Source organism: Cornus florida, unplaced genomic scaffold (genome assembly GCF_030987335.1).
Source record: "Cornus florida cultivar Cherokee Brave unplaced genomic scaffold, ASM3098733v1 CherokeeBrave_3.0.0_Hap2_Chr09, whole genome shotgun sequence".
NCBI classification, from domain to species: domain Eukaryota; kingdom Viridiplantae; phylum Streptophyta; class Magnoliopsida; order Cornales; family Cornaceae; genus Cornus; species Cornus florida.
Genome location: NW_026775579.1, coordinates 36,120,169 through 36,142,910, shown reverse-complemented (window position 1 = coordinate 36,142,910; position 22,742 = coordinate 36,120,169). Strand labels below are relative to the sequence as shown.

Genomic DNA, 22,742 nt, shown 5'->3' with positions numbered 1-22,742 from the left:
ATTTATTTTAAATTTACTAATTTTTAGGCCTTTTGTTTTTGAAATCTTTCTCTATGTTTCTAACTTTGTAGATAATACTTTCTTGCAAGTATCTAATAAACTGTGAGATATTAATTATTTTTGGCAATCATCGTAGGTATAACAAGTCCAAGTTGAGTTGTAATTTAAATTACTTGTTCTATATGTCATCAAGTTCAACGGGGATTATAGAACTAGGAAGGAGTTCAAACTTACCATACTTGAAGAGTTTGTGAAGAAAAGAGGAAGGACATCACTTTAGGAAGGAATATGAACAAGGTTGGACATTCTACACTTACCATGTTGGTCTGAAATTCCCGTAGAATAAAATAAGGCTGAAATAATTCAAATATTCAGGTCTGCCAACCTTGAACCGGTTTAGCTTCCTTGAACCGATTCAAGATGCTCAAGTTTAAGTCACTGCCAAACTTGAACCGGTTCAAGATGTCCTGTTTGCAATACAATTCTAGTTTCCTTATTCTGAATTAATTCCCAATTGGTCTAGAATTGTACCAAATCCTTTGCACGAATTTTCCTTATTTTCAGAGAGATTAGGTCATTCTATACTCTATATAAACCTTGTCATATACATTGGTTTATTTACAGCTTTTATATTATAATTCAGATATTATTCAAAGCCTTAGGAAGTTTATTTCTCTTAGAAAATCAAAGTTGATTTTTCTGTTGTCTTCCTAGAACATACACATATTCACCTAGTTAGGTTAGAGTTGTGGAGTTCGAATCCTGATCGTGATCATACAGTTGTATTAACATCGATCAGACAAAGCAGATCTTCTTCTACATCATTTAGACAATTGAAGAATAGAAGTAAACGTACTCACACTTTGGAAGGGTTGGAGCATTCGTAGAGTGCTGTCTGATCTACCTGCTACTCTTCTACAAATATCAAGTGTAAGCCTAAGATCAAGTTGCTGTTGGACGGGGAGTCGCAAAGCCAGAGGATCGTCAGCCGTTGGTGTGGTGTAGAACGATAGGGTGTGAGCCAGAGTCAAAGTTCGATATACTTTGTTCCAAGCATAGTGGATTGGTTTACTTTGGACTGCACAAGTCCACGAGGTTTTTCCCATTACAGTTGACGTATTTTATCAACTGGGGTTTCTTCGCTAAAATCCTGGTGTCATCTCTAACTTTATACTTTGTTTTATTTTATCTGCATGTGATTAACTGTTTAATTGTTAAAATAAGTAAAGTTGGTAATGACACAGATCTATTTTACAAAACCTAAAACTTTCCTAGATACATTCCGCTGCGTACGACTCACATAAACAATGTCACAGCAAACACATGCACCATGAAAAGTTTTATTGGATATCTTACAATATTTCATCAGACAATATTATAAAAAAGGTATGGACTTATCATATGTATACAGAAATAAAAGAAATCAAATTAAATCCTTCTTTTTGTGAAAGTTGAACTTACAGAGTCAGCAGCTCTTGTAGAGCCTACAGCTCCTCTTATTCTAACCGGTGCATCTTACAGCTTCACTGGGAAGAGGAATAAACTGGAACTTATTCCTTCAAGTTCCAGCTTATTCCTTCAAACTGTGTCCATATAATCCATGTTACATTGTACATTGCCCCTCCTTCAAGTTCCAGCTTATTCCAAGTTGATATAAGTGACACTGGAATATTGTCCATATAATCTCATACAACACATTTTTCAATATTCCAAGTTCCATTGTCCATATAATCTCATACAACACATTTTCATATCATATAACACATCAGGAAGTTAAAAATTTAGGGTATAGGAGGGCCAAACTACACCTCCAAGTACTTTTTTTCTGGGTATAGGAGGGCCAAACTACACCTCCAAGTACTTTTTTTCTTACATATATGAAAAGAAATTTGACAGGAAGAATAAACAATTCACTGTAGAGGATATGTCAACCTTCTAATATGCATTAACTCACCAAAACCAAACTCAAATTGGAATATTGAAACATAAATCATATTTCTACCTAAATTGGCAATTCTTCATTAGGTAATAATGGGTTCTTCACCATGAAAATAAGCTTTGCACCACTGCCAGCCATAAAAAATAAAAATAAAAATAAAAAAAACACAATTTTTTAAGGTTAAAGTACTAGTAAATGCATAACTTTTATCATCATGTCATAAACATTCATTACTAACACCAAGAACAATATTATCTTCCAAGCCAGGCCCAACCATGGATGGTGACGAAGCAAGCCTTTCCACGTCTTCAGTGAACTATGCAGATTGCGTGCTGCTTAATCAAACAACATACTATCTTCAATGTTGCAAAATTACCAGTTAACACATACTATGGCAAATCTTGACACCAAGAAAAAATCTCAAAACAAACCAAAAAAAAAATTAAAACGAGAAAACAAAACCTTACTAAGAAATTGAAACTTTAACACAGAAATAAAACAAACAAGAAATCCCATGATAATACTGAACTATGATGATACCTAACAAGAAATTGAAAAATGAGAAAACAAAATAATAGAACAAGAAAATAAATAAACATAAAATCAAAAGCAAAAAAAGAAAAAACGACCAAGAACACTAACCGTCAATGATATTCTTCACGGTGCGCCTGCAGATCTGGTTTAGTTGAGAAAAAATTAAAACGAGAAATTTAAACCCTAATAAGAAATTGAAACCTTAATACCAAAATAAAACAGACAAGAAATCCCATAATGATACCAAACTATGATGATACTATATAATAAATTGAAAGAAAAAAAAAAAAAAAAAAAAAAAAAAAAAAAAAAAAAAAAAAAAAAACTACCAAGAACACAAACAATAAATGATATTCTTCACGGTGCGCCTGCAAATCTGGCTTAGATGGGAATTAGAGTTTACAGTTTTTGCACTAGGATTATAACTAAGAAGAAAAGAGGTTGTGTGAGTATACCAAAGAGGAAAGGGTAAGTATTTGTGATTTTACGTTTGATAAAATTTATGGGATTATAGATCAGTACTTACCATTTCCTCTTCAGTACACGCACATAGCCTTCTCTCCTTTTTGGTTGTGGAAAAGGATCATGACAAAGCAAATTTTGCAGATCTCATCCATCGAGAGTTGTCAATTCGGTTCAAGAATGAAAATAGGCAAGCAAATATATGACTCGAGAGTTGTTGATGTTCAGCTAGTACACGTGATATTTATTATTTACACATTATTAGTTTACCTAAGATCACATACACTCAGCCACACCCTACCATATCCCATTGAGCTATTACACAAGTAACCCGTCAGCACGTCACTCTTCGCCACACAAACACTCAAATATTACCTCCCACACACTCACACCATTACACCACGTACACTAGGGCACGCCATAGCATAACCCATTGATACTTACCATCCCACTTTTATTCCTTCAACTACCAACTTTTTTCATTATGATACTATGAGATAGGGAAATGATATAGGTGACACTTGGAATGATATGGTATATATATATCCGTATTTTGTCCATGTATGGGGGGCATCCAAGGGTGGCAAATAAAATGTTGATGAATTTAATTTAAAAATCACAAAATAAATGTGTTATTTAATCAAACAACATACTATCATCAGTGTTGCTAAATTAGCAGTTAATACAGACTATGACAAATCTTGACACCAGAAAAAAATCTCAAACAAACCAAAAAAAAAATTATAACGAAAAAACAAAACCCAACTAATAAATTGAAACCTTAATACAGAAATAAACCAAACAAGAAATCCCATAATAATACCGAACTATGATGATACCTAACAAGAAATTGAAAAATGAAAAAACAAAATAATAGAACAAGAAAATAAAGAAACAGAAAATTAAAAGCAAAAAAAGAAAAAACAACTAAGAACACTAACAGTCAATTATATTCTTCACGGTGCGCTTGAAGATCTGGTTTGGTTGGGAAAAAATTAAAACGAGAAAACAAAACCCTAATAAGAAATTGAAACCTTAATACCGAAATCAAACAAACAAGAAATCCTATGATGATATTGAAATATGATGATACTGAATAACAAATTGAAAAAAGAGAAAACAAAATAATAGAGGAAGAAAATAAAGAAACCGAAAAAAAAAAAAATGACCAAGAACACTAACAGTCAATGACATTCTTCAGGGTGCGCCTGCAGATCTGGTTTTGTTGGGAATCAAAGTTTACAGTTTTTGCACTGAGGATTATAACCAAGAAGAAGAGAGGTAGTGTGTGTGTACCGAAGAAGAAAGTGTAAGTATTTGTTATTTTATGTCTGATAAACTTCATAGGTTTATAGATCAGTACTTATCCTTTCTTCTTCAGTACACGCACACAGCCTCCCCTGTTCTTCTTGGTTGTCTAAAAGGATCATGACAGAGCAAATTTTACAGATCTCATCCATCGAGAGTTGTTGATTCGGATAAGAAATGAAAATAGGCAAGCATATATATAACTCGAGAGTTGTTGATGTTTAACTAGTATACATGATATTTATTATTTACACATTGTTAGTTTTCTTAAGATCAGATACACTCAGCCACAACCTACCGAATCCCACTGGGCCATTACACTAGCAACCCATCAGCATGTCAATCATCACCACATAAACACTCAAATATTACCTCCCACTCACTCATACCATTACCATGTACACTTGGGCACACCATAGCATAACACATTGATACTTACCACCCCACTTCTAGTACAAGCACAACCTACTCACAAGGATAACCCACTCACAAATATAACCCACTCACACGACATTTTTCCATACACATACATACACACAATAGACTCCAATTAATCTTGGTGCAATGTAACTCACATCTCACTATGACACACTGTGACACATCCCCGGAGGCCAAGTCAAAAACTCATCATTATTCCTTCAACTACCAACTTTCTTCATTATGATACTATGAGATAGGGAAATGATATAGGTGACACTAGGAATGATAGTTCATATATCCGCATTTTGACCTTGTATAGAGGGGCATCCAAGGGTGACAAATAAAATGTTGATGAACTTAGTTTACAATTCACATAAATAAATGTTCTTGCTGACTATAAATATAATTTTTTTAAATATTTATTTGAATTTTAAATATATATTTAATTATTAGTTAAGCCTCTTTATTTAAAATTTTACTGAAAATGTTATTTAATATTTTACTAAAATATTTAAATTTTTTAATAATTAAATGTTGAATATAGTTATCCAACGACATGCTTTGAAAATGTTAGGGGTAGCTTTTGACCGACATGTTTTGTTAATAAAGATGTATTTTTTTTTTTTCAAGCACAACATTTATTAAAAGGAAAATTCAAAAGTGATCGTTTTTATTTATTATTATAATTAAAAAAATTATTTTACGGTACATTTATGCACCAAACAAAAATGTTATATATGAAAATAGTAAGAGTAGTTTCGAAAAATAAATAGTATTTTTTTATATAGGTTTGGAACAATAAGTACTTGAATATTTTGATCCGATGGGAATATAATTTAGAACAGGTATGTGAGTGAGGACACATTGCACTTATATGTTTTGAGTTGGTTGTGAGAGCATTGAACATTTTAGAGTCAAAACATGCCTATTTTTAGTCCTTAGCAAAAGTACAACCGGTTACACTTTCAAACAGAAATCGGTTGCACTTCATGCAGGCCAAATTATAACTCTCGGCCAAAACAGAACCGGTTGCACTTTATGTGAATGTGCGAGATTTGAGTGTTTTTTAAAATTTTTAGTTTCTTATTTTTACCGAAGCTCTTAGAGAAGTTCTTGTACAATTTTTTAACGTTTTTTCATATATTCTGAAGACTCACCAGTGTATATTTGAACTCTCGTTTCACTTTAAACTGTGCAGACTATGTGCTATTTAATCAAACAACATACTATCTTCAGTGTTGCTAAATTAGCAATAAATACAGATTATGGCAAATCTTGACACCAAGAAAATATCTCAAACATACCCAAAAAAAAAAAATTATAACGAAAAAATAAAACCCATCGAAGAAATTGAAACCTTAATATAGAAATAAAACAAACAAGAAATTCCATGATAATACCGAACTATGATAATACCTAACAAGAAATTGAAAAATGAGAAAACAAAATAATAGAATAAGAAAATAAAGAAACAGAAAATTAAAAGCAAAAAAAGAAAAAATGGCCAAGAACACTAACAATCAATGGTATTCTTCACAGTGGGCCTGCATATCTGGTTTGGTTAGGAAAAAATTAAAACGAAAAAGCAAAACCCTAATAAGAAATTGAAACCTTAATACCGAAATAAAACAAACAAGAAATGCCATGAAAATACCGAACTATGATGATACTCAACAACTAATTGAAAAACGAGAAAACAAAAGAATAGAGCAAGAAAATAATGAAAACGAAAAGAAAAAGCAAAAAAAAAAAAAAAAAAAAAGACCAAGAATATAGTCAGTGATATTCTTTACGGTGTGCCTGCAGATTTGGTTTAGTTAGGAATCGAAATTTACAGTTTTTGCACAGTTTTTGCATTTGGGATTATAACCAAGAATAAGAAAGGTTGTGTGCGTGTACCGAAGAGGAAAGGGTAAGTATTTGTGATTTTACGTCTGATAAACTTCACGAAATTATAGATCAGTACTTACCGTTTCATCTTCAGTACACATACACAACCTCCTCTCTTCTTCTTGGTTGTGGAAAAGTGCAGATCTCATCCATCGAGAGTTGTTGATTCGGTTCAGAACTGAAAATAGGCAAGCGTATATATAACTCGAGAGTTGTTGATGTTTAGCTAATACACATGATATTTATTATTTACACATTGTTAGTTTACCTAAGATCACATACACTCAGCCATACCCTACCATATCCCATTAAGCCATTACACTAGCAACCCATCAGCACGTCACTCTTCGCCACACAAACACTCAAATATTACCTCCCACACACTCACACCATTACACCACGTACACTTGGGCACAACATAGCATAACCCATTGATACTTACCACCCCACTTCTAGTACAAGCACAACCCACTCACACGTCATTTTTCAATACACATACATACATACAATAGACTCCAATTAATCTTAATGCACTATAACTCACCTCTCACTATGATTCACTGTGACACACATCCCTAGAGGCCAAATAAAAAACATCATTATTCCTTCAACTACCACCTTTCTTCATTATGATACTATAAGATAAGGAAATGATATAAGTGACACTGGAATGATTTGGTATATATCCGCATTTTGTCCTTGTATGGAGGGGCATCCAAGGGTGGCAAATAAAATGTTGATGAACTTAGTTTACAATTCACATAAATAAATGTTCTTGCTAACTATAAATATATATATTTTTTTAATATTTATTTGAATTTTAAATATATATTTAATTATTTGTCAAGCCACTTTATTTAAAAATTTAATGAAAATGTTATTTAATATATTAATAATTAAACGTTGAATATATTTATCCAATGACATGTTTTGAAAATGCCAGGGGTAGATTTTGATTGATATGTTTTGTTAATAAAGATGTATTTCTTTTATTTTATTTTATTTTTCAAGCACAACATTTATGAAAAGGAAAATTAAAAAGTGATCTTTTCGTTTATTATTATAATTAAAAATATATATTTTATGGTACATTTATGAACCAAACAAAAATATTATATATGAAAATAGTAAGAGTAGTTTGGAAAAATAAAAAGTATTTTTTTTTATATAGGTTTGGAATAATAAATAATTTCATACTTCGATCCAATGGGAACATAATTTAGAGCAGGTATGTGAGTGAGGACACATTGCTTTTATATGTTTTAAGTTGGTTGTGAGAGCATTGAACTTTTTAGAGTCAAAACATGCATATTTTTAGTCCTTAGCAAAAATGCAACAGGTTACACATTCAAACAGAATCGGTTGCACTTCATGTAGGCCAAATTATAGCTCTTGGCCAAACAAAACCGGTTGCACTTTCTGTGAATGTGCGAGATTTGAATGTTTTTTACATTTTTAGTTTCCTATTTTTACCGAAGCTCCCAAAGAAGTTGTTGTACAATTTTAAAACATCTTTCCATATATTTTGAGGAGTCACTAGTTTATATATGAACTCTTGTTTCACTTGAAATTGTGCAGATTGCGTGTTGTTTAATCAAATAACATACTATTTTCAGTATTGCTAGTATATACATGTATGAAGATCCTTGCATATCTGCCGTTATTAATTTTTCTTCTCTGATGCTTTCTTCTACTTTGCTCCTAAAGCACCCATCGTTATCACTGTAAGCTTTCTATCACCATCGATACTTTATATATACTCTCTACGTTCCAAATTAAGTGCCGTTTTTGGGACGGAGAGAATATATAATATATTTATTTTTTTATATTTTCTGGTGCAACCAAAATCTTGACAGCGGATGGATTTTTACTTTCTCAATGTATCTACTTTTTTATGTCGGTCCTCCTAGACAAAGATTTGAAATCTTTATTGTTGAAGCTATATGTCTAAACCACATTGCAGGTGTGGACTACTCCTGGATTGAGATGACTTAAAAATCATGCTCAAGAGTATATACATGTAAGAAGATCCTTGCATATCTACCACTATTAATTTTTCTTCTCTGACGCTTTCTTCCATTTTGCTCCTAAAGCACCCATCTTTATCACTGTAAGCTTTCTATCACCATCGATACTTTATATTTACTCTCTGCATTCCAAATTAGGTGTCGTTTTTGGGACGGAGAGAATATATAATATATTTATTTTTTTATATATTTTTTGGTGCAACCAAAATCTTGATATTGGATGGATTTTTACTTTCTCAATGTATCTACTTTTTTCATGTCGATCCTCTTAGACCAAGATTCGAAATCTGTACCGTTGAAGCTAAACGTCTATACTACATTGCAAGTGTGGATTGCTCTTGGATGAGATGACTTAACAATCATGTTTAAGAGTATATACATGTATGAAGATCCTTGCATATCTGCCGCTATTAATTTTTCTTCTCTGACGCTTTCTTCCACTTTACCTCCTAAAGCACCCATCTTTATCACTGTAAGCTTTCTTTCACCATCGATACTTTATATATACTATCTGCGTTCCAAATTAAGTGTCGTTTTTGGGACGGAGAGAATATAAAATATATTTATTTTTTATATATTTTCTGGTGCAACCAAAATCTTGACACTGGATGGATTTTTACTTTCTCAGTGTATCTACTTTTTTCGTGTCGGTCCTCCTAGACCAAGATTCGAAATCTTTACCGTTAAAGCTAAACGTTTATACCACATTGTAGGTTTCGACTACTCCTGGATTGAGATGGCTTAACAATCATGCTCAAGAGTATATACATGTATGAAGATCCGTGCATATCTGCCGCTAACGAAAAACCAAAACCCTACTAAGAAATTGAAATCTTAATACATAAATAAAATAAACAAGAAATCACATGATAATTCCAAACTATGATGATAACTAACAAGAAATTGAAAAATAAGAAAACAAAAGAAAAGAACAAGAAAATAAAGAAACAAAAAATTAAAAGCAAAAAAAGAAAAAACGACCAAGAACACTAACAGTTAATGATTTTCTTCACGGTGTGCCTGCAGATCTAGTTTGGTTGAGAAAAAATTAAAACGATAAAACAAAACCCTAATAAGAAATTAAACCTTAATACCGAAATAAAACAAACACGAAATCCCACGATGATACCGAACTATGATAATACTGAACAACAAATTGAAAAACGAGAAAACAAAAGAATAGAGCAAGAAACTAAAAAAACCAAAAAAAAAAAAAAAAAAAGACCAAGAACACTAACAGTCAGTGATATTCTTCACGGTGCGCCTGCAGATCTGGTTTAGTTGGGAATCGGAATTTATAGTTTTTGCATAGTTTTTGGGGATTATAACTAAGAAGAAGAGAGACTGTGTGCGTGTACCGAAGAGGAAAGGGTAAGTATTTGTGATTTTACGTCTGGTAAACTTTATGGGATTACAGATCAGTACTTACCCTTTCTTCTTCAATACACGCACACAGCCTTCTCTCTTCTTCTTGGTTGTGGAAAAGGATCATGACAGAGAAAATTTTGTAGATCTCATCCATCGAGAGTTGTTGATTCGATTCAGAAATGAAAATAGGCAAGCGTATATGTAACTCGAGAGTTGTTGATATTCAGCTAGTATACATGATATTTATTATTTGCACATTGTTAGTTTACCTAAGATCACATACACTCAGCCACACCCTACCGTATCCCATTGGGCCATTATACTTGCAACCCATCAGCAAGTCACTCTTCACCACACAAACACTCAAATATTACCTCTCACACACTCACACCATTACACCACGTATACTTGGGCACACCATAACATAACCCATTGATACTTACCACCCCACTTTTAGTACAAGCACAACCCACTCACACATCATTTTTCTATACGCATACATACACACAATAGACTCCAATTAATCTTAATGCACTATAACTCACCTCTCACTATGATACACTGTGACACACATCGCCAGAGGCCAAATTAAAAACCCATCATTATTCCTTCAACTACCAACTTTGTTCATTATGATACTATGAGATAGGGAAATGAGATAAGTGACACCGGGAATGATATGGTATATATCCGCATTTTGTCCTTGTATAGAGGGGCAGGTGGCAAATAAAATGTTGATGAACTTAGTTTACAATTCACATAAAATAATGTTCTTGCTAACAATAAATATAATTTTTTTTAATATTTATTTGAATTTTAAATATATATTTAATTATTAGTCAAGCCTCTTTATTTAAAATTTTAATGAAAATGTCATTTGATATATTACTAAAATATTTAGATTTTTTAAACAAATAAACGTTGAATATAGTTATCCAACGACATATTTTGAAAATACTAGGGATAACTTTTGACCAACATGTTTTGTTAATAAAGATGTATTTTTTTTTTTCAAGCACAACGTTTATGAAAAGGAAAATTCAAAAGTGATTGTTTTTGTTTATTGTTAGAATTAAAAAAAAAAAATTTATTTTATGGTACATTTATGCTCCAAACAAAAATGTTAAATATGAAAATAGTAAGAGTAATTTGGGAAAATAAATAGTATTTTTGTTATATAGGTTTGGAACAATAAGTACTTGCATACTTTGGTCCGATGGGAACATAATTTAAAACAGGTATGTGAGTAATCGAGGATACATTTCATTTATATGTTTTGAGTTAGTTGTGAGTGTTGGGATTTATATGCCCTGTCATAGCAAATTCCTATTTGGATTATAGTGGCATATGTTCCTGACATATCTGAAATATTTATGATTTATATAAATGATTAATTCAATGTATTATGTTTCGATTCACTATGGAATTGATAGTATCCATTTGATTACAAGAGATATTTATATATATGTATGTGATGGCAATCAATGCATGATATATAAATAGTAATCATAAATGGTTCATAGTCGGTAATTATGGATGGACTCATAATTAATTAAGACTTGAACTGGATCCACGTTAGGTTGAGATATATTATGAGAGCCGTCGTATGCAATTACTTCATATCACTGTCATGGCATTTGACTCTTAAGCATGAGAAAAATATAGATTCTTTTATTAATTAATAATTACTTTGATTTGTTCGGCGGATACTTCGGGATCCTTAGACTAACATTTTGAGTAGTTATGTAATTAATAGTTAGAGAGTTATATTTTCAATATTTGCATCATTACTACTTGTATTTATTTTGTATTGATTATGGTTGATCACAAGTATATTCGAACGCCTTCGTGTGTTTTTAGACAAAATGATTTATTATATATTTATTTATCTAAATTATTATTTTTTTCAAACAAATGTTTTATTGTGATCGAGCCAGAAATAATCAAAGGTACCAAAATACATATATTAATTAAGTAGTCGGATTGATGGCTTTATTTATCCGATAACTAATTGTGCACAGAAGGGTCAAAGTGCAACATTGACTTAGAGGTTATTTATTATTTAATTGGAGTTTAATTAATTTCTTTTAGTGGAGTAAAAATTAATTTATGAATTAATTGAATTGGGTCCATGGATTAGGCCAATTATTAATTCATTGTAACCAATAAAATAATAAGCTCAAAGGATTCTCACTCATAGCCCAACTTGATATTGGAATCCTATTAGATTTGAGACATGTGAATTAGAGATTGAGAAGGATTTATTGTTTCTTTTTCTTCATCTTTTTGTTGCCTATATATATACATGGTCTATGTATATTTTAGGGGTGATTTTTTTGGAAGAAAAAAAAAAGAATATATTTTCTCTCTTTAGAAAATTAGGGTTAGTGTTCTCATTTAATGAAGGCTCCCACATGCCTAGTTTTCCAAGGTCATTCATGGAGGTTTATGAGTGATTCCTAAAGGCAAAACAATTACCACGAAGATGGAGATCCAAGGAGAATGCATCTTGCTAAAGGATCTACAATAAGTGAGAACATTCACTTTAGAGGAAAGATTTAAAGGTTTACTCAGACCTTTGATGTAAGTATTCAATCTATTAATTGAATGATACATCATATTTTATTTTTGTATAAAACTTGTCTCTATGTGATGAATCAAGATCTATGAATCAAAATCCCTCAAAAAGTTTTTAAAACTTGCACGTTTCCCAACAGTGAGAGCATTGAACTTTTTAGAGTCAAAACATGCTTATTTTTAGTCCTTAGCAAAAGTACAACTGGTTACACTTTCAAACAGAATCGGTTGCACTTCATATAGGGCAAATTATAGCTCTCGGCCAAAACAGTACCAGTTGCACTTTCTGTGAATGTGCGAGATTTGAGTGTTTTTTACATTTTTAGTTTCCTATTTTTACCGAAGCTCCTAAAGAAGTTCTTATATAATTTTAAAACATCTTTCTATATATTTTGAGGAGTCACTAGTGTATATATGAACTCTCGTTTCATTTGAAACGTGTGCCGATTGCGTGTTGTTTAATCAAATAACATACTATCTTCAGTGTTGCTAAATTACCAGTTAATACAGACTATAGCAAATCTTGACACCAAGAAAAAATCTCAAACAAACCAAAAACAAAAAAATATATATATAACGAAAAAACAAAACCCTACTCAGAAATTGAAACCTTAATACATAAATAAAATAAACAAGAAATCCCATGATAATTCCGAACTATGCTGATACCTAATAAGAAATTAAAAAATGAGAAAACAAAAGAATAGAACAAGAAAATAAAGAAACATAAAATTAAAAGCAAAAAAAGAAAAAACGACCAAGAACAGTAACAGTCAATGATTTTCTTCACGGTGCACCTGTAGATCTGGTTTGGTTGGGAAAAAATTAAAACGAGAAAACAAAATCCTAATAAGAAATTAAAACCTTAATACTGAAATAAAACAAACAAGAAATCACATGACGATACCGAACTATGATAATACTAAACAATAAATTGAAAAACCAGAAAACAAAAGAATAGAGCAAGAAAATAAAGAAACCGAAAATCAAAAGAAAAAAAAAATGACCAAGAACACTAATAGTCAGTGATATTCTTCATGGTGCGCCTGCAGATCTGGTTTAGTTGAGAATTGGTGTTTACAGTTTTTGCATAGTTTTTGCACTGGGGATTATAACCAAGAAGAAGAGAGGTTGTGTGCATGTACCGAAGAGGAAAGGGTAAGTATTTGTGATTTTACGTCTGATAAACTTCATAGGATTATAGATCAGTACTTGCCCTTTCTTCTTTAGTACACACACATAGCCTCCTCTCTTCTTCTTGGTTGTGGAAAATGATTATGACAGAGCAAATTTTGTAGATCCATCCATCGAGAGTTGTTGATTTGGTTTAGAAATGAAAATAGGCAAGTGTATATATAACTTGAGAGTTGTTTATGTTCAGCTAGTACACATGATATTTATTATTTGCACATTTTTAGTTTACCTAAGATCACATACACTCAGCTACACCCTACCGTATCCCATTGGGCCATTACACTAGCAACCCATCCGTACGTCACTCTTCGCCACACAAACACTCAAATACTACCTCCAACACACTCACACCACATACACTTGGGCATATTATAGCATAACCCATTGATACTTACCACCCCACTTCTAGTACAAGCACAACCCACTCACAAAGACAACCCACTCACACGTCATTTTTCCATACACACAATAGACTCCAATTAATCTTGATGCACTGTAACTCACCTCTCACTATGATACACTATAACACACATCCCCAGAGGCCAATTCAAAAACCTATCATTATTCCTTCAACTACCAACTTTCATCAATATGATACTATGAGATAGGGAAATGATATAAGTGGCACTGGGAATGATATGGTATATATCCGCATTTTGTTCTTGTATGGAGGGGCATCCAAGGCTGACAAGTAAAATGTTGATGAACTTAGTTTACAATTTACATAAATAAATGTTCTTGCTAACTATAAATATAACTTTTTTTAATATTTATTTGAATTTTAAATATATATTTAATTATTAGTCAAGCCTCTTTAGTTAAAATTTTAATGAAAATATCATTTAATATATTACTAAAATATTTAAATTTTTTAATAATTAAACGTTGAATATAGTTATCCAACGACATGTTTTGAAAATGCTAGGGGTAGCTTTTGACCGGCATGTGTTTGTTAATAAAAATGTATTTCCTTTTTTTTTTTTTTTTTTTTTTCAAGCACAACGTTTATGAAAAGGAAATTTCAAAAGTGATCATTTTTATTTATTATTATAATTAAAAAAATTATTTTATGGTACATTTATGCTCCAAACAAAAATGTTATATATGGAAATATTAAGAGTAGTTTGGAAAAATAAATAGTATTTTTTTTTATATATAGGTTTGGAACAATAAGTACTTGCATACTTCGATCCAATGGGAACATAATTTAGAATAGGTATGTGAGTGAGGACACATTGCATTTATATGTTTTGAGTTGGTTGTGAGAGCGTTGAACTTTTTTGAGTCAAAACATGCCTATTTTTAGTCTTTAGCAAAAGTACAACCAGTTACATTTTCAAACAGAATCAGTTGCACTTCATGCAGGCCAAATTATAGCTCTCGGTCAAAACAGAACCGGTTGCACTTTTTGTGAATGTGCGAGATTTGAGTGTTTTTTACATTTTTAGTTTCTTATTTTTGCCAAAGCTCCTAGAGAAGTTCTTGTACAATTTTAAAACATCTTACCATATATTTTGAGGAGTCACTAGTGTATGCATGAACTCTCTTTTTTTTTTGATTAATTAAGGTTTTGAGAAAAAAAATATATATTTTTGCAAATAAGAGAGTTTTTTTTTTTAGAGTATTTTTGATAGAAAATCATCCTTGATTTTTTTATTTTATCCTTGATTTTTATTTTATTTTATTATTATTATTATTATTTTTTGATATCACACACTTATACACGAGAGTGAATTAAGGTGTTGTTCTCTATCTAATCAGATTTTAAACGCATTGAAGATATAGTTGATTCCATTTAATAAAATTAGAGTTTCTATTTCGTCTTCACCAACTCAGAAGAAAGGAAGAATGAATCACACTATGAATGGGTCAGAGTATTTGCGGAGTATTCGTGATCTACCAGGGAGTCACAAAGCTAGAGAGATATTCAACAATAGTGGATCGTTTCACTTTAAATTGTGAAAGTCTCCGCGGTTTTCATGGGTTGGTCGGATTTCTTCCAACAAGGGTTTCACGCACAAAAACTCTAGTGTCATCTCCCAAACTTGATTTACTTTGCTTGCTCTTTATTTTTACTTTGGGGGTTTGATTTTAGTTTTATTTCAGTAAAATTAAAATAATCTAAAAATTAGATAAAGGAATACGTAAAACCTATTCACCCTCTTCTAGGTTATTTTTATATCAAAATTACACTTAGGGGTGCAACTTCTCGATTTTTCCCGGGTTTGGACAATCATTTTTATAATTAAGGTTTGGCTTGGGTTAAAAAATCTCAACCTGGATTTAATTAGGGTTGGGCTTGGGTTGAAGTGCTAGCAACCCCAGCCAACCCGAAGAAAAATTCTAATATTATTTTCATATATATTTTTACTTTTAAATACATTATATATAATATTTAAATTATGATTACTTTTTTTCTTTTCAACTTCTTTTATTAAATCTTAACTAATTGTATGTTGACATCTATGAGAATTTATTTTCTAAAAATTTGTTTGCAATTTATTAAAAATCTACAAAAAAAATCTTCAAACTTTTTCTTATTTAAGAGTAATTTAATCTAAAACTAATTCAAGATTATATTAAATTTTCGGGGTAAAGATTAGCCATATGAGTAACCCAAAATTTTTACCCGGAATCTAATCCGAGTTGCAAGCTCGAATTTAAAAATAGAAGCATAGGTTAGGCTTGGGTTGAGTAGTTAATGTTGATGATAAGGTTAGGGTTGGGCTTAAGTTTAGCATTTCATATGATGGGTTGGGCTCAAATTATACCTTATACTCGTTCAAATCGCCCAAGTTGCAGCCCTAATTGCACTTCCATTCCGCATAGCGCAACTCTTGCATAGAACTCATTTATGCATGAGAAAAAGTCATGCACCAACACACTTACATTTCATATGGTCACCTCTGTGGTTTTAATGTTTTCAATTTTTAACAAAACATTCATTTCTATCTTAGAATAGCATTTATTGTCTTTTTTCATTAATGTTGCAGTGTTAAACCTTTAATTTCAAGTTATAGTTACAGACTCATCATTTACTTTCAGTTGGTTTAATGGTTGAGTGTACTTAGGACTACAGTCCTCTAAACGACGGAGTTTTATAACCAATCTTCTTCTGATCAATGACGAAAAAGTTACTTTTTCTTTGAACTGTTATAAGATCTCTCTTATAAACATAAAAATACAAAAAGTGTTTTTATCAAGTGAGCACAGCCCTTTTAGGGCCGAAGTGACAATTACCAGCGTAATGCTCCTTTCTACTCTCCACATTCGCCCAAGTCAAGCAAAGTCTACCGCCCAAAATAGGAACATATGCTTGGCTCTACGTAGCTCAGCTTTAAGCCAGCTTAACCACAAATCAAACCAATAACATATGTACTCTCTTTGAATCCATATATATATATATATATATATATATATATATATATATATATATACAATATACACGCACATGGGTGTGATTAGATCGAAGCGATGTTGTATAGAAAAGATTCCACTAGGAGTATATATAAGCGGACAGGCTTTCTAGCTCGATTTTGGTCTACCATTTTGGCGTTCAAGTTCAGACCCCACTTTCCTCATGACCATCGAACCACCTCGTCCACCATCAACTTTGCTATCATCGCCACCCCTTCCTTTACCTCACCTGCATCGAAATCTTCATCGATGAATTCCATTTTGATGCTCGGTGGGTGTTCGATCCTAAGTGTGGTGACATTATTCGGGAGGCGTGGGGAAGGCTGGTTTTTGGCTCTTGGTAGTATCGTTGGTCTGAAAAACTAAAAAAATGTAAAAAAGCATTGGTCCAATGGGTTCGGAATACTACTACTAATACTAGACAGAATATTGCCAACGTGGAGGTCCGATTGCAGCAATTGAAGGAGAATTTGGATGATTATGATCATGAGTAGGTTATCAATGTATTTCAAAAGGCTCGACTTCAGTGGTTGCAGTTGGGGGATAGGAATTCTAAATTTTTCCATTCATCTACTATCTGCAGACAACGTCGCAATCATATTTCTGGGGTTGAGGATCTCAATGGCCGATGGATTGAGGATGACTCACAAATTCAAACGATTTTCCTCAATTATTTCCAAGATTTGTTCCACACTCATCTTCCTGAGGGTATTGATCCATTTCTTCGACATGTTTCTCCACGGGTTTCTTCTGAAATGAATCGGAGTTTGCTCAAAGAGCCTTTAGAGGAGGAAATCCACAGAGCTATTTTTGATATACAACCATGCAAAACTCCGGGACTGGATGGGATGACGCCTTTGTTTTATCAGCATTACTGGCCTATCCTAAAGAAGGAGATAATTGATGCGGTACGTAGTTTTTTTTATATTCGGGGCATCTTCTTACTAGTATGAATCATACTAATCTAGTTTTAATCCCTAAAATTGCCTCCCCAACTCAAGTTGCCCATTATTGTCCCATTTCTTTATGCAATGTCTCTTATTGGATCGTTGCTAAGTTACTTTCCAATCAGCTCTGAGACATTATTCCTTCCATTGTTAGTGAATCCCAAAGCGCTTTTGTCACTGGGTGTCATATTACTGATAATATTTTGATTTCTCATGAACTACTTCATTATCTTAAAAATAAACGTAAAGGTAACAAGACATTTCTTGCTTTGAAGCTTGATATGAGTAAAACATATGATTGTATTGAATGGTCTTTTTTGTTAACAATGCTTGAAAAATTGGGATTTCACTCTCATTGGATTAACATCATCAAAGCTTGTATTACTACTGTTTCTTATTCTGTGGTGATCAATGGGCGCCCTGTAGGTTTGTTTAAACCTACGCGGGGGCTTAGACAAGGGGATCCTCTATCTCTATATTTGTTTATTTTGTGTGCAGAGGCTTTATCTCTCTCTATGCAGCTTGCTATTCAGCATAAAGTTCTCTCCGGTATTCGAATTTGTCCCCAGGCGCTAGCTATCTCACATTTATTTTTTGCGAACGACTCGATCATTTTCTGTCAGGCTTCTCAATCTGAAGTTTCTTTTCTTAAATCTCTCCTAAAGAGGTATGAGAGGGCTTCTGGACAGCAAATTAATTTCTTTAAATCTGCTATTTTCTTCTCTAAAAATACTAGTCAGGAGGTCTGGAATTCCTTATGTCAGTTGTTGGAAATTCAAGAGGAAGGGTTGAATGCTAAATATTTGGGGATGCCGGCGATTATAGGACGATCAAAGTGGGATGTTTTTCAGTTTATTTCCGAAAGGGTGGCGACTCGTTTAGCAACTTGGAAATCCCTGTTATTGTCCCCAGCTGGTAAGGAAATTTTAATTAAATCAGTTTTGAGCGCATTACCTACATATGTAATGTCTTGTTTTAAGTTGCCCCGTAAATTGTGTAATGTTATACTGCGACATGTTCGTCGATTTTGGTGGGGTAAAACGGGGGAGTTTCTAAATATTCGCTGGGTTAAATGGGATGTCTTATATGCATCTAAAGCCGAAGGAGGTCTTGGTTTTCGTAATTTGGAGACTTATAATAAGGCCTTACTGGCTAAACATGGCTGGAATTTTGTGGTTTCTCAACAAGGCTTAGCTTATAAGTTGTTTAAAGCTAAATATTTCCGCCGTTATTCCTTTTTGGAAGCGTAGTTGGGATCTAATCCTTCGTGGGCCTGGCGGAGTATTTGGTCTACGCAACATCTCATTGTCGAGGGATCTAGGTGGATTGTGGGGAATGGTCAATCTATTAATATTTGGCGGGATTGTTGGTTCCTGGTGTCCCCAGAAAGTTGTCTAGGCCTCCCCGTTTGTCCAGTCCTAATCTTGTCGCGAAGTTGATTGATCCTCTTAGTTCTGGTTGGAATGTGGCTTTGCTTTCATCTTTATTCCAGCCGTCCATTGTGGCTACAATTTGTCACTATTCTTTCAGTTTGTTTTCCAGCGAAGACAGATTGGTTTGGGATCTTGAGCCACATAACGAGTTTTTAGTGCGATCAGCCTATTGCCTGGCTTATCAGCGTTTGCAGCCTGATTGTGGTCAAGGCCATGACGATTATCTTTTATCTTTCCCTAATCAGTTGTTTTGGAATAGCATTTGGACATGAAAAATCCAGCCCAAAATTAAGCATTTCTTATGGAAATGTTGTCAGAAGGCTCTCCCAGTTAGGCAGCTTCTTATAGATCATGGTCTGAAGGCGGAGGTGGTGTGTCCTAGGTGTGGATTGGAAGCGGAATCCATTGAGCATTTGCTTTTCCTATGTTCTCATTCTATCCCAATTTGGAAGCGTTCACCCCTTAGATTGGATTTTTCGACTGTTACTCCTTCTTCCTTTTTTGCGTGGTGGAAGGATTTGGTAGGGACGTGGAAAGCTATGGTTGGAGGAATGGATATGTTGGGTTTAGCGGCTTGCTGTTGTTGGGGTATTTGGAAGGCCCGCAATAAATTAGTTTTCGAGGGGGTTAAATGGGATGCCATAAGTTGTTTCGATGACTTGTTCTCAGTTTTGGGAATACAAGGATGCATCCTTATCTCCTATCTTTAGTTTGTTTTCCGGTATTTCGGCTCCTCGTCTCTCTTTACCTTCTCATTCACCTAGTTTAAGATGGCTACCTCCAGGAGATGGTATGGTCAAATGCAATGTAGACGAGTCTTTTTTTAGCTTCAACTCAGGTTGGGGGTGGTGGCGCGGTTTTTCATGATTCATCGAGCCCAATTTTGCAGGCTGTTGTTTTTTCTCCTTCTTAATGCAACCGTTGCTGAGGCCATGTGTCTTCGTAAAGCGGTTCTTTGGGCTCTTTCATATTCAGCATCGCCAGTTTGGTTTGAATGTGATTCTAAGATTGTGGTTCAGGCTGTGTTGGGTGTTAATCATGGACCGACTACAATTCAACCAGTTGTTTATGATATTCAAGTGGCGCTTCAGAGAATTGCTCATTCTCGCCTTAGCCATGTCCATAGAAGTGGCAATGAAGTTGCCCATGCTATTGCGAAGCTCTCCAGATGTCATATTCCTCAAGATTTGGCTCTTGCGCATATTCCTACTGATATTCTTATATTAGCAGTTCAGGATTATTTGTCTTTCTAGCTGCTGTTGTTGTTGCTGTTTGCTAGGTTAAAAAAAAAAAAAACCATCTCTTTTTCGCATTTTATAGAAACAAAAATAGATTCTGCGAAAATCATTTACACATATTTATTTATTTATTTATTGACAAAAAAAATATTCACACAGCCAAATATTTCTTGCGAAGAAGGTAAAAAATATATTATTAGTGAACTATACTATATGTTTTCAGGTTCTAAAGAAAAGCATAAACAATTGGATTAAGGATTAATTTTAAGAGAATCCATTTAATTAGCACGCTATTTTGTTTAGAATAAATAAGATCAAGTTTGATTAGTAAACGAATTTTTTCCTATCAGAACTTAGAAAATCTTTTTAATTTCCTAACTAAATACAATAACTACAAATAGTTTTTCTTCGTCAACAGGATCAGATTCTGTTTCATCTTGGGCCTTTGGGCTATCCTTTGGGTTAGGTCATTGGGCTTTTATTAAGATTTGAGATGGGCTAGGAAAATGGGCCAGTATCTTCTTATTTTCCTAATGGGATATGCCCTTTTCTTCTTCTACGGGGAAAAAAAACACTGTTAAGGGTTTAGGCTACTCTCGTGTCTTCTCTATTCTCACAGTCTCTCTTCACTACCAAAACCCTAACAGGCGAAGCCACCGTTGAAGGTTCAGACGACACGTTGAAGCTTGACTGATCCCATTTCATGTATCTCTCTTTCTCTTATGATATTTATTATTTTTATTTCTCTTTGCACTTTTTTTTGCTTAATTTGTTGTCAAGTTTAATGAAAAATGGTTATCAATTTTCATGTTGGCGGTGGAAATTCGAACATTTGGGATTTCAGGAATACGAATCTTTGAAAAAATTGGGGATTTTTGTTGAATTTTGGCTAATACATTCTATTGATTATGATTTAATCGTAGTTTATTTATATTCTCTCTCTTCAACTACAAATCCTTCTTTTCTCTCTTTACCCTTCTCTGTGCAGTGAACCGAGGAACCGAACTGAACACTTGTTCTCACAGTTTGGTTCGGTTTCAATTTTTGTGGTACCATTAGGATCGGTTTAGTTCCAAAATACTCCCAAACTGGTTCAATCTGAGTCGTTGGCACCCCTAAATTTTTTAATTGGCTTTTGAATCTTGAATCTCAATACGAAACTGTTTGTAGAGGTTTATAATCGGAACTATGTGTGTATGTTGAAATGTATGTGTGTGTATATGTATATATGTCTGTAGTGTACATTTTGAGCTACATTTGCATGATTACATCTTCTACAGTCCCTACTGACAATGGAGTGGTTTTTTGTCTAAGTGGATGACTATTGATATGAGTGTTCATTGCATGAGTTTATGAAACATTCAAGATTTGCATAATTTAGTTTCTGCAAAATTTCGTTAATTGTACATGTTAATGAGCTTATTTCCTCGTTGCAGAATACATATTTGATACATATTTGCAATCATGTCTTGGTTCACAATCGGGAATGATAGTGGTAAGTTTGTCATGTCTTCCTTTTTTTCTTTCTTTCTTCTTTTTTATTTTTTTAATTTTTTTTAATTTTTATTTTTTTCCCTACTGAGAGTATTTGTTCCAAATTATCTCTAATCATGAGTGTATTTATTTTCTATCTGGAGATCAGCACACCTTTCTTTTCTTTTTCTTTGATAAGTTGAATAAAGAAAGAAAAAAAGAAGAAGAAAAGAAAAGAAAGGTGCTTTTCGGGTATAATATTCTCTAATCCTATGTAGTAATTGTGACAATTATAGATGAATTAATTAATTGTTCGTACAATGAAATCATAGGAAAGGGTGGTAGGGCAGAGATTGAAGGAATCCACAGTATTTGATTACCAATTTGGATTTATGACGGAGATGAACAATGGAAGCAATTAACTAATAAGACAATTAGTTAATGAATGTAGGAGCAAGTAAAATTTCTACATATGATTTTTATAGACCTAGGAAAATATATGATAGCGAATTTGG

General features: G+C 33.0%; 1 protein-coding gene across 2 annotated transcripts in view; it reads left to right on the top strand.

The window, feature by feature from the left end:
• LOC132273673 (T-complex protein 1 subunit gamma-like) overlaps positions 1–22,742 on the top strand; it is a 57,144-nt gene that overhangs the window by 12,273 nt on the left and 22,129 nt on the right. Inside the window, exons 1-2 of one of the 2 annotated variants that reach the window (XM_059774671.1) lie at positions 21,316–21,459; positions 22,191–22,249. In XM_059774671.1, the coding sequence (XP_059630654.1) occupies positions 22,219–22,249 (31 nt within the window). In that variant the 5' untranslated portion in view covers positions 21,316–21,459; positions 22,191–22,218. Of the gene's footprint in view, positions 1–21,315; positions 21,460–22,190; positions 22,250–22,742 lie in introns of those variants that run through there. The other variant, XM_059774672.1, reaches the window with a different exon arrangement.